The 13,305-nt window shown below is 40.2% G+C and overlaps 1 protein-coding gene across 2 annotated transcripts in view; it reads right to left on the bottom strand.

The window, feature by feature from the left end:
- Window positions 1-13,305, bottom strand: part of ets1 (v-ets avian erythroblastosis virus E26 oncogene homolog 1) — a 76,142-nt gene that overhangs the window by 14,663 nt on the left and 48,174 nt on the right. For both annotated transcript variants that reach the window (XM_017709095.2, XM_017709096.2), the window contains 3 exons: window positions 5,493-5,612; window positions 1,553-1,753; window positions 121-198 (listed from right to left, as the gene is read on the bottom strand). In XM_017709095.2, coding sequence (XP_017564584.1) covers window positions 121-198; window positions 1,553-1,753; window positions 5,493-5,612 — 399 coding nt within the window. The remainder of the gene's footprint in view (window positions 1-120; window positions 199-1,552; window positions 1,754-5,492; window positions 5,613-13,305) is intronic.

The following is a 13,305-nucleotide window of genomic DNA, read 5'->3' as shown; positions in this document are numbered from 1 at the left end:
TCAGACAAATCAATTCACATCTCATATTGCAGTCTCTGCGGTGGCTGTGAAAGTGAGAGTGCATATATGTGTGTGTGTGTGTGTGTTTGTGTGTTCTAATGGAAGCAGTGGGGTACTCACTGACAAAGTAGTCTGAGGTATAGCGAGATTCCTGGAAACTAGAGGTCAGGCCGTTGACAGGGAAATGCTTGGGGTCTTCTGTGTGAAGGAAAAACGATACAACACATATCAGTGAGTGAACCATCTTTATTACCACATGATCAGAATCATACATTAGGTTATGAAACGCTTCTTCGAATCCATTTTTAGCATTTTTTTTAACCCAGCGGCCTCGCTGGGGCCGCACAGTTACAGTAATGCTCTGACATCTTTGCTGCTTCTACCCTGGAACTGACAGTTTCTCATAAACGTCATATGTTCATTAAGTGAAGATAAGAAGTAAATGGTTTGGTAATCTTTATTCTCAAACAGAGTAACACGGATTCAGCACTGTGTGTGATAAAGAGCTGCAAAGAGTCATCATTCAAAAGGAAAGGGTGGGGAAAGCTAGAGATGATCTGCTCTGACGCCCATAAGCGTGTTATTCGTATACCGCAGATTTAGAAAGCAGATAGCATGCGCTAGCTTTGTGCGTTTCAACTGACGATTTGCTTGATAACCGGACTTATCTCAATCAAAATGGAGATGAATTAGAATTCACCAGCACTGCATACACGCATACAGGGACTTTTGAACACACTTAATAACCATACTGTTAAAGGGCCTAAATCCTAAGTTTATAGTCGTTATATTCTACTTTAGTTTTCCTAAGGACAACTGATGATATTTGTGTGATTTTATGTAGCAAAAATAGTTATAATTCACCGTCACATGACCATTTTAATACCTCTTTTCATACCTTAGAATTAAACAGTCTTTATCATTGTGCCTCTAAGATTGATATATGTAAATGACCTCTGTTCTGATTGGCTGCCCAGATTCTCAAAGCAGTGCAGGCCACACCACTCCATATATCTTCAGCCTGAATGGGAGTTGCTAAGCCAGAGGAGGCTGAATAGGTGGATATATCTAAATGCCTTACATCATAAAAACAGTCAAACAGTGTTTACATATTGTATTATTTTAAAAATACGGGAGGACATCTTCCATGATGCCCCTTTAAGAGTAATAACATTGTAAAATGTCTGTAGTTTGAATTTTGAAGCTTATTATTCAGTTATAAGACTTATTACAAATTAAATAAGATTACATTTAGGCTTAAGACTTATGCAGGTATGCATGGTAAAAATGTGGCACAATGTCTTCAAGAAATTTCTTCAAGGGAGTATATATATATATATATATATATATATATATATATAACAGAGTAATAATAGACATAATATAGTTTGTGGTTTATATATATATATATATATATATAAAAACCACAAACTATATTATGCCTGTGGCTGTTGACATCATCTTTCACAAATGTCTCTTTAGCTCAGGAGTGGGTTACTGATGTTCTCTAAGGACCATCAAATTCAGGTGTTATCAAGCCTATCAGGCTTACCTTTCTGCAGCATCTCTAAATGTTCCCATAGGATATCCCCCACAAAGTCAGGTGCCAGGTCCAGAAAGCGGTCCTTGCCCAGTCCGCAAAGGCTGGCTCCGTTCATGCAGAACTTGTGGAAGTCCACATTCTTCAGGCTGAACTCATTTACCGTCCATGTCAGCCATTCTCGCACGTGGCCCTCTGTCCACTGCCTGGGGTCTGTGGGGAGTGAGGGGGGGCGGGGTGGGTCAGATGAAAAGATGACACTCAGCACCGGGCAGGCAGATTCTATTATGGTTCCAAATTTGGCTGATGCATTAGAAACCTAATTAACCCATTCAAACGTCTAATTCAAATTGCCATTCCAGCTTAGCTGGTAAGTAGGATTCAATAAAGTTACATGGAAAACACGGTGCACACGGAATGCACTCCAGACAGGGAGAGAAGGAGGTCGAAAAACAAAGAGAGACAGGAGGATAGAGATGAAAAAATGGGCTATAAATCTTTTGCAGATTGCAAATTTTAAAAGTTCTAGACATGCCACAATGCTGTGTGATGTCAGAATAAGGGCGAAAAGATTACATTATACATTATATCATTGAGAAAATATGATATATTGCATAATTCTGAACAATTTACAAACAGCACTGCATTAAATCCAAAACTGCACTGCATTAAATCTACTGCATTAAAAATTTTGCAATAAAACATGCAGTTAGAGTTCTTTAAGTACTGAGGATATCCACACAGAAAAGCCAATTGTGGTATCATTTATCACAATAATGATAAAATATCATGATATTGCCCTTGATTTAATTAGCGTTACATCTGAAAAGTATAGACCCTGCATGTAACATGTAATGCATGAATAAAGAATTAGGCCAAAAATAAATCCAAAATAATTAGGTTCCTCTTTTTCTGACCAACAGGGTGCTATCAGGTAGTTATATACGGTATGTTTTAAGCAGTCGTGATGTGGGTGCTCGGAACTGACACAGCTGTAATTGTAGCCCACAGGTCTACGTGCTCGCATGCACACACACAAAGCTTGTTTTTATGCCATCTCAGGACAAGAGGTCATACATATGTGTACCCATATATGTAAAACTACCCGTATATGTATAAAATCACTGCTATATCATGTGAATTTCCTAAGGCTAATCCTAATCCTAATCCCTGTAACGGAACAGAAATGGTTTTAGTTTTAAAATACTCAACATGTCACTTTTGTAAAAAAGCACTTTACGAAGTCAGGACTCCATTCTCCCTGGTTTTAAGGCACAGTCAGAACACGTTTGGTCCTGATAATGTATGAAAACAACTGCGCACACAAACACACACACACACATGTATATATATAACATGTGGCTATTTTCATTTCCAGACAGACAGCAAAGACCCAACACAGACTGAGCCTCCCGAGATGCAGCAAAGCGAAGCCACCCTGTGGTCTGCCTCAGTTTGGGGAACATAATTCATAAGTAGCATGGGGCTGCCATGTGCTTATCTTGCAAGATCCCCTTATAGGCAATCTACTTTGGACATTCCAAGACAACACTGTAATGCACAAGCCTGGGCTAAGGGTGGACAATTCAACGACAAGACAAAAACTATCCCCTTTCCAACCTTTTTGGATTAATCTGATATTCCTTAAGATTCACTTAAGACGTCTATTATCAATATTTGCATTCTACCCATTATCTATTATCCATATTTGCAGTCTACCCATATGTGAGATTTACATACTCTAGAAGTTTTTCATGTAAAATACACAGGTATATAATCAGGGTGCAAAGCACACCTTTGAAGAGTTGGTTATGTAGAACTGCATACTTGTTATTGGTTATGTATGGAGTGTTTGGTACAGGGTGCACTCGCCTTTAGGGCTGTCACGATCCTAGTTCTCCTGCCATATTGGGCTTGTTTAATAATGCAGTAGAAGATGACAGTTTCAGCTTCTGGTGGGTGGCTTTTAAGAAAACTTTGGGCTGGAGATTTTTTGCTAGACTTGGCAACCCTGCCTACCATAGAGAACACTAAAAATACACACAACAGACTAGATGTGGACTATCTTTAAAAACCAGCACTAACCAGAGAGAGATGAAAGCAAAACTGTGTCTCCAGAGTAGTAGAATTGCTAAGCTAATTTAATCACGTCTTTGATAACTGCTACAGACAAATTTGCTAGACGCAATAAAATACTGATTAAAAGACTAATATGTCAAGCGGTACCACCAAACCCTCACCTTATCCCCCATTGTTACTTGAGCCGACCACCTTGCCTGAAACTCAACCTCGCAAAACTTTGCAAAAAAAACTCGCAAAAAAAAAAAAGTTTTGGAATGGAAAAAATAGTAACATAATGGGCCATCTAGTCAACATTGATTTTGTTGTTGTTTCTGGGCTCTCAATAACAGCTCTAAATCTATCGGTATAGGAGAAAGACTCTTCATGGACCTGCGTTGTAACTCACTCACTCACTCACTCACTCACTCACTCACTCACTCACTCACTCACTCACACTCACTCACTCACTCACTCACTCACTCACTCACTCACTCACGTTTGGCAGGTGGACAGCCCTCCACAGGTGGGTGCTCTTACTACTTTAGGATCTTTTGGTGCTTCATATGAGCCATGCTTTGCATCAGTGACACTGTTGCTCTTTGTTTATGCTACTTTTTTCCTGTGTTTTTAAGACACACTTAAGTGACGACCGCCAGTCACCCTTCATTGCTGATTTCTTGAACTCAGTTCTCAAGAATTTTGAGGTCGATCACCTAAACAAAACACAATCTATGCTGTTGGCCCCGACACTCACGAGAAACTGCCAATAACACACTCAAACTAATAATTAACAGAGAACAGAAGTACACATTGTGCCCTGTTTTAAGTAGGCTAGAGTGTGTTTCTTTACATTTAATTGAATGAGACACACAAAAAGGCTGCAAAAGAGAGAGAGAGAGAGAGAGAGAGAGAGACTTGCTAAAATGAGATATATGAACATGATATCTGTTTGTGAAGCTACAGAGGAAAAAAAATAAGAGTGAAAGTGAGGAGAGAACTTAACCCCTTTGGACTCTGGGCTTAACATTCAGTTAATCTAATTCAGTAGCTGTTATGAATTACAAAGAAGTGTTACGTTTCTAATTTTGAAGTTATGCAGTTACAGAACTGAACTGAAGTGTGGAGTTGCTCATGTCCCTGCAGGGTTTGCACTGCAAAAAATGATACCCTGGCAAGTGAAAATATCTTAAATATAGACAACATATCTGATCTCTAGCAAGCTATCATTGGCATTGTTATCCCCTTAAACGGCCAGGGCTTACTGGCAGGCCCAAAGCTCAACTTCTGCACTGAAGTCTCTGTAGTTACTGAATAACAGGAGTTAGTATATAATAAGCCTGGGATTTTAAGGTGTTGTTGGCATTAGCATTACATTTAGAAACAAAAACAATTGCCTGCTAGACCAGTAAGATCATTTCACTTATTGAAATAACAGTAAATTATACTATAGGGTGCTGTTTATGAGGCTACATGACATCTACATAAGCTTGTCATGACAACTGACATAATCCTACATAAATGCTTATAAATGCTTATGTGCATAGGTATCATCTGTCATTAAGGCTACTTTAGCAAGTTTTAATCAAAACTGGCAAATGTAACCTTTACAGCAAATGACGCCTATTGGAATAAGCATTAATAAACATTTCTGTAGGATTATGTCAGTTGTCATAACAAGCTTATGTATGTGTCATAAAGCCTTATGACTAGCACCCTACAGTAAAGTGTTAATAAAATTACTTAGGATAAGGTAAAAAGTCTAGAAATAGGTTGAATTTGATAATATTCTTAATAACGGTATCATAATGAGAAATAGTAGATATAATTAAGTCACTTATTTGCCAAGATAGAGGACATCTCAGTGTACATTACTGTAGAAGGAGCGCAGTACCTTTGGGGATGCCGAGTCTCTGCTGCTCCTTGGTGAAGCCGCTGAAGGTGGCCTTCAGAGCCTGTGACATCATTTCTTTGCTCCCCGGAGTCAGCAGGGGAACATCCCCACATTCCAGATCTGTCCCAAAAAAAGACAGAAGAAAACATGGTCAAATTTCACAGCCAGAAAGCCGAGTACAGCATGAACTGTTTGAGCTCTCACAATGTGTGTTTTGTACATTTCGGCGTAACACTGAGCCTAAAGAGTTCATTCAACAACACTGGCCTGTTGGTGGTCACATCCTTTGATATGACACTCACAAATTCATACCCAACCCTAATTATACTGTCTAATCCAAAGACAACCACTAGCATTGTACTATTTGGCTTAAAACAGCTAAACTACAGGGTCTTCAATGCAAATGGATTGAGATATTCTTAGGTTATAGAAGTGTATAATAAAACACTGGGCCCACTGGCGGATTCATGGCTATGTAAGGGTTTAATTATAGAATGAGGTCCTGTAGTGTTTGAAGACACTGACATGATAAAAGTGTGTTATTCATTGTATATATTTCTGTTCATATTTAATAATTTGATGTTGCATTGACAAAGTTAGAATCGATATAAATGTAAATGTCATCATTTATACAACTATGTAATTCATTAAGTAATTATACACTCACATTTAACTAAATCTGCAATATGAATTAGAAATGGCACAGGCTGGTTTGGCCACATGATGCACCAAACTGACCACTGTGGACCTCCTGCCTACATACTGCCCTAAGGCTTAAAGATCCTGCAGAACCTGAGGGCACATCTGCCTCTAATGCCTCTCCATAACCTAATTCCCCAAACTGTCCATCTACAGGCTGCCTTCTGTCGCCAGGGGTCAGTCGGCAGGGTGAGAGATCATGGCAGCAGGGTCATGTCCAGCCTGAACAGTGGCGTCAGTGTTTGGGTAGATCGCCTTCACAGCCTTCAGGTCCCCAGCAGGACACAGAGGGCCCTTTGATGAAATAAACAGTGCCCGATGACTAGCACTAATCCAATTAGAACAGCCCAGGGTGACTGAGGAGGGGACCTGGGGAAACCCCCTTAAGGCTCAGGGCTAAAAAAAAAATCCACCGACTGCACTTAAAGCTATGATTTCTGGGTATATAGAATGCAAAGAGTAATGATGACATGATATATCATGGAGGTAGGGTAAAGGAACTTAGGCCTTGATTGATATTATGTGACTTCATTTGCAGAATCCCACACCATTCAGAGACCATTAATGACCACATTGTGGGTAGTATTGTGAACTAGACACTGGGGAATCCATCTGAAAGTTAAAAGAACAGCCTACGACATCTGAAAATATGAATTACAAAGAGAGAACAATGACAATGAAACTTTGTTTAGGCTAAAGGAATTAGGGCCTAAGCCCTTTATTTATATTCTACTCGTTTAAAGAATGCTACAAGACTCTCTCTGTGCAAGTAAGGCATTCATAATGGGAAATGTAACAGGTACTGTTAACACCTGGATGATAAAACCATCAAAAAATCTGGAGAACCATTAAAAAACATAGACTGTTTGCCCACCTTTGCTAACTGGAAATGTAATAGCTAATGTTGGTTAACTTCTCAGGTAAATGATGCTGCTCTACAAAATCCAGGCTCTACTGTACTACGTAGTATGTGAGATCAGTAGGGGTGTGGCAATACAACTGTATGTCCAATGTCAACCTCTCAATTAAATATGCAAAGGCATTGAACAAACCATCAACAGACTGGTTTGAAATTGATTGTATGAAACAATAAAAATCAAACAAGCAAACCCACAGTATGAAAATATCACTTCATCCATATCTCAAAATCATGAGGAAGGAGGTACAGCATGAACCTTGTAAACGTATATTAGGATAAATATACCTATTAGAGATTGTAACAAGCACTTATTATAAAATTTTACACTTTATAATCTGGTCTTATGAACTGTCAGGCACTGCTTATTTTTGATATATCTAAAAATGTATCAGATCACAATGGTACCATATCGAAACGTATCATGAATTTTGTGAATCGTATAAAATAGTGCACCATCATTTGTTGTACATTCATTAGTAAGGTATGAAGATTATGTATAGTACCTCATAGCACAGTACATGGTGTTGGAGGCATAGCATATCGCGGCTGTCAGAAAAAATTACTTGTTTCTCAGGTTTTGGCATAATCTGAAAATGCCTGTTGCCTTTGCATTGTTTGCAAATTTCATTTTGAATGGACCAAAACAAACAGCCAAAAATGACCTGGAAAAAAAGTCTGGTTCCATTGTCTTCCATTAAAAGTAAAGTGTGTTTTTTCCTTCTCCAGTACAGTTACCATTTTGGAGATTGGAGGTTTGGAGGTTTTGTCCCAACACCAGCGATACAGTGTAAGACTTTAGCACATAGTGCCTGAACTGATGTTACACAAGGTAAAGACGTGTAGAGCCGGGACAGAAGACTCGGTGCATCGTGGCTTCTTTTTTTCTTCAACCGAACTTTTCCCGACACCCAGATGTTCTGGCATCTCCACATGGTTTTGAATTGCCAGCTCTGGGCGCCTCATGAGTTTGTTAGTTTTCTCTCCATCTTTCAGTTAAAGTCTATTCAACATTTCCTTCATTGGCATGATGACTTTTCATTTGTCTTGTCAAAGCATTGCACCAACAACTTATCCTAATACATCAATAAAGGAAATTTTACCTATCAAATGACGTGTCTCTTTCTCATTCTCTCTCTCTCTCTCTCTCTCTCTCTATCTCGGCTCCACGACGCAATACAGCCGAGTCAGGAATGCGCAACAGCTGTCCCTCCTTCCCTCCCTCGCTCTCTCTCTCCCTCTCCCTCTCTCCCGTCTCCCTCCACTCTCTGCAACGACCCTCTCTGCACATTTCCAACAGCGTTACATTAAACAGGGCGTCTAAATGGAGGAGAACAATGTGCGATTCGATCGGGATGAGCTGCGGCTCTCTCTCCATTTTCGGCTCTTAATTGCACATTAGAGAAGCCGTTCCCCTGCGTCGCCGCATTCACACGCGCTAGGAAAGAGCCCTATTTGCACATTAGCCGAAACGAGCGTGGCTGAGCAGCCCCTTCAGCCCCATTCAAAAAGCCACACAAAAGCCTGTTTGCGGAGTGCAAATGTTTAATGAGCGTTATTCTTCTCCTCCTTTTCTTCTTTTGCTTTTTATTTCCTTTTTCCCCCTCAAAGGGAGCAGGTTTGGGGTGAAGATAAATGTTTTGTTTGGAGAGCAGATCGCATGGCAGGTTTAACAAGACGTAGCAGAAGCCTGTTCATTAGTGGCGAGCATGCAGATGCAAGCCGAGGGTTGACCATCTCCGCTGTTTATTTTCTGCAGATAACAAACCCTCTTGTCCATGTAGCGAACCAGCGGAGGTGTGCAAATGTATAGATGCATTGAACTACATCTAAAATGGAATGTTTGAGTTGACTTTGCTGAGTTATACTTGCATTCAATAAAGTATGAGCTCAAGTTTTGGCCAAATGCTTGGGTTGTTTTCAATGTAAATTTCCAAAATACTTGGTTTGTTGTTTCTGCCGTCTCTATTTGCGTATCATCGCTGTCCAAGTATCCCAAACTGGCAACTTTATAAAAGAAGGTAAAAACGTTTCTTTTAATGTAACGTAATGTAAAGTGATTGTATTCCAAGCCTTTTGGAGCATTTCTATTGGTCCATTCATTATCAGTGTAGAGGACGATATTCTTTTTTTTTTTTTAAACATCGCTGCTGTCAGCACAAAACTTCAGATCTCCATTTTTGATGTTTTTCAGTTTTTGACAGAATTTGGCTTGGAAAAAAATGTGGTTCCATTGACTTACATTAAAAGTAAAGTAGGTTTATCCTTCTCCCGTAAAGTTACCATTTTGGAGATGCCGGGTTTTCTTCCGACAATATCGATATTCGGATTCAAACCAAAATGAGCTGACTGAATCAAACTATGCAGAAATTTGAGATTTCATGATGCGCTTGATCATTTCCTAAGGAAACAAAGTCAAATCAAAACTTTAGGATGACACACACCCATAGTGGGCGCTATCAAGGATGTCAAGCACATTGCGATTAAGGATAGCGGCCTCCAAGAACCCACCGCTGAAGCGCAAACAGACAAAAGTCACTGTTTCTCTCACACAGACAAAAGCATCAAGGAGACATGGCCGTCCGAGCCCAGTGCCAGGCTTTGAAGTGACTGTCTGTTTACTTGAGATGGATGGTTCAGAGTTTGTCTGCACTCTCGAAAAAACAGTCTCTCACACTCTTTCTCCGTCTCTCTCCCGCTTTTTCTCTCTTGCGCTTTCTCTTTTCTCTCTTGCTGTCTTTTTCTGTCTGGCGCTCAAGTCTCGCTCTTTCTTGTTTGCCCTTTTTTTGCCATCTCTCGCTCTTCTCACCCACGCAGTCCTGTGTGTGTTTAATGGAGGGGCCCTGTCCCAGACAGCTCTGCCTCTACTGAAGCCATCTCTAACAGTCAGAAAGCTGAGGTTTCAGAGGACAAAAAAGCTGTGAAATGTCGCAGTACATTAAGTTCCCTCTTATCTAGCTCTCACTGAAAGGAAACAAAAAGAAAAAATATGTAGGCCCAAGTGTCATCACTTTTACAACTACATGTCTAACATAATACTGAATAATTCGTACTGGTTACTAGATAATGAATGAATAATAAGCCAGGATTTTAGTCAGTGTGAATCAATATAAGCATTTTCCTTCCACGTCATGCATAGTGAGACACAGTCCCAGAGCTAACTGAGCATTTTCCCTGGATGATAAGTTGGGGTGGTAGTAGAATGAGGTGAAACATGATATTATTGATTTAACATGATGTTTCCACATCCACTGGTGTACAGTGACATAACCATACCTCAGAAGGCATTTCAAGGTTTGTCAAAGTCACTACACTTCCATCAGAGATGGAATCCAATCAATTAAAATATGGCTAACTTTTAAGGGGTTAAATGTTGTTGCCATATCCAATGGCTTAGAAGTTCACAGCACCCTCTAATTCAGGCCTAATGAGCAAACTGGTCATAGAAGTTTACTCAGACCTTCCAAAACTTACAATGGCGTAGTCCCAGCTAGATAAACACAATATAGCTGATAAATTTAGCCTGACTTTTTACATTTTTACACAGGCTTAAAGCCACTTTGATGTGTAAAACCTAACAATGTAGTCTTAAAATTTACCACACAGCATTTGTCTAGCACTGTCTAGCGTTCAACCAGCTCAGCTCAACAGCTGCATTTCATCTTTCTAGTTACATGTGGTGTTAATGTAGGACATCACATCACCCTACATGTTTGAAAATTAAACTGTATTCACATGTGGGAATCTTGCTATGGTTGGCATGAAATAAATCAATTAATGAACAATATTTTTAAACCTGCCGTATATTTTTGATTTCACATTTTACGAATTGTCCCATCCCTACTTACTTTCTTAGCAATCCGCCCCATAACATCACTGTAGACTGTGACAGTGCAGGTGTGGGGTTAAACGTTGTTGCCCTATCCAATGGCTTAGAAGTTCACTGCACCCTGTAATTCAGATCTAATGAGCGAACTGGTTATAGAAGTTTACTCAGACCTTCCAAAGCTTACAATGGCGTAGTCCCAGCTGGACACTGCAACGCCTCTCTGATGCTCTTCTCTGCTATTTCCTCATTCTAAAACTATATATATCTCCATCATGTCGCCTGTCGCAGTGGGTGATGAGCAGGTCAGTGGTGTGGTCCATCCATCATCATGACTGACAGAAGGAACAGACAAATCTCAAAGCTTTGATGTCTAACATTGATGGGATGCCATGTGATTGAGCCAAGCTATCATGCAGTGGCGCATCAGTGAAACAGGCCATGAACGTTATGCTCCTCTATAATGGTGCGCATCTGGGAGATACACATAAAATGTGTTGCCACATTTGTCACTGGGGACATTTGCAAAGATCAAGAATCTAAATTTGATTGTACATTAATTTGGAGGGCCAGCACAGTTTGGCGATTTCCCTTCTCAAACAAACCGCATTCAAACTACTTTCTCTTAAAACTATCAATGAACAGAAAAATCACCAAAGCATGCAGAGCGATTCCAGGACCAGATTTTAAATCTCGATCCCTACAAAGAGAGCATAAAAAGAGAGTGTGCATGAAAAAACACAGTATAGGGTGAAAGTGAGACCAAATCTTTAGGTCTGTGAAGAAATATTCGTTATAATAACATTGAGGAAAACAACTACAGTAAACAGTTAACCTTGTTTTGACAGAGTGGGAGTGTATTTTTTCCACTTTACTGTCCTTCCTTTGACAACTTATACGCTATCTGTGTTTGCTGCCCTTTAGAGTTAGGAACCGTTTATAAATTACCACAAGAAAAAAATGGTGGTAATATTATTATCTCTGTAAATACATCTGCTGATGTCTCCAGGGACACCCCTCATTATCACTACTATTAATAATAATAGCTGTGTTTTTTTTCCGGTAATTGTTAGACGGCCCCTAGCTCTGAAGTGGACACAGGAGCAGACGGTGATAGTGTGTGAGCTGAAGCTTAATCTTTGTCAAATGTCAAAAGTTCAGTAACAGTTGTGGCTATTGTATGTTGTATGTCATTTTTAACTTGGCACTGAAAAGGAATGGAACTATGAAAGTCACAAAGTTTACTTACCAATGGCCTCTGTTGTCGATTATATTAGCCTGACGTCTTATGTCTTACGTTTTTATAGAGACCATAGGCCACTTTAATGTGTAAAACCTGACAATGTAGTCTTTTTACAAATTTACATTGTACCACACAGCATTCTTCTAGCACTGAGCGTGTTCAACCAGCTGAGCTCAACAGCTGCATTTCTAAAACAATTTCATCTTTCTAATTGCAATAAATGTTAACATAGGACATCACATCACCCTACGTTTAAAACTTAAATTGTATTCACGTGTGGGAATCTTGCTATGGTTTACATGGAATAGATCAGTTAATGAACAATATTTTTAAACCTGCAGTATTTTTTTTTTATTTCACATTTTACATATTGTCCCTTCCCTGCTAATGTTCTTAGCAATCTGCCCGATAACTTCATTGTAGACTGTGACAGTGCAGGTGTGCACCTACAGTGTGTGTCTGTGTGTGCGCGTCCAGAGCGCATGGCCACGTGGACCAAATTAGCAGGCTTTCTCGGCTCTGTGCCCAGGCCGGGGGCCGTGAAATTGCGATTATTGTGGCGGGGCCGTGGTGGTCTCGGGGAGCGGGGCGTGGTGGGGAGGGGTGCGAGTGATTCACTCGACTGTAATGCGAGTCCCATCACAAGACAAGAGTACATGAATGGAGCTCCTCAGAGGGATGACCTCACCAATGGCATGGAGGCCAAGGCCCTGTCCCATTCGGTCTGAGAGCGCTCATTCATAAAGAATGAGCAGTGATGCTATTGATTCAGGGGTCCAGTGACAAGCACAGAGCAGGCAGGCCTCTATCTACAGACATTAAAAGGTGGCAGACCCTTTGGCTGGGCTTATAAATAGGTCCAGGCCCCAGATTTAAAAGAGTGTGTGTTTATGTGTGTCCTCCCAGCAGTGCGTGAGAGAAAGCAAGTGGGCGTGCAATAAAAAAGCCACACAGGCTCATTTGAGTCTTTCTAAAACCCTGGAAGATATTTAAGCAGCTTGAATGCTTTTCTTGTGTCTGATTTATTTGAGTCTATATGATCAGATTAGCATATTGGGTCTTACAATGCAACCCTCTCTCTCTATCTCTCTTTCTCTGTGCGTCTCTCTCTTTGTTTCTCTGTCTTTGC

Source organism: Pygocentrus nattereri, chromosome 7 (genome assembly GCF_015220715.1).
Source record: "Pygocentrus nattereri isolate fPygNat1 chromosome 7, fPygNat1.pri, whole genome shotgun sequence".
Lineage (NCBI taxonomy): Eukaryota > Metazoa > Chordata > Actinopteri > Characiformes > Serrasalmidae > Pygocentrus > Pygocentrus nattereri.
Note: the sequence above shows the minus strand (reverse complement) of the source record. Positions and strands in the feature narration are given on the sequence as shown.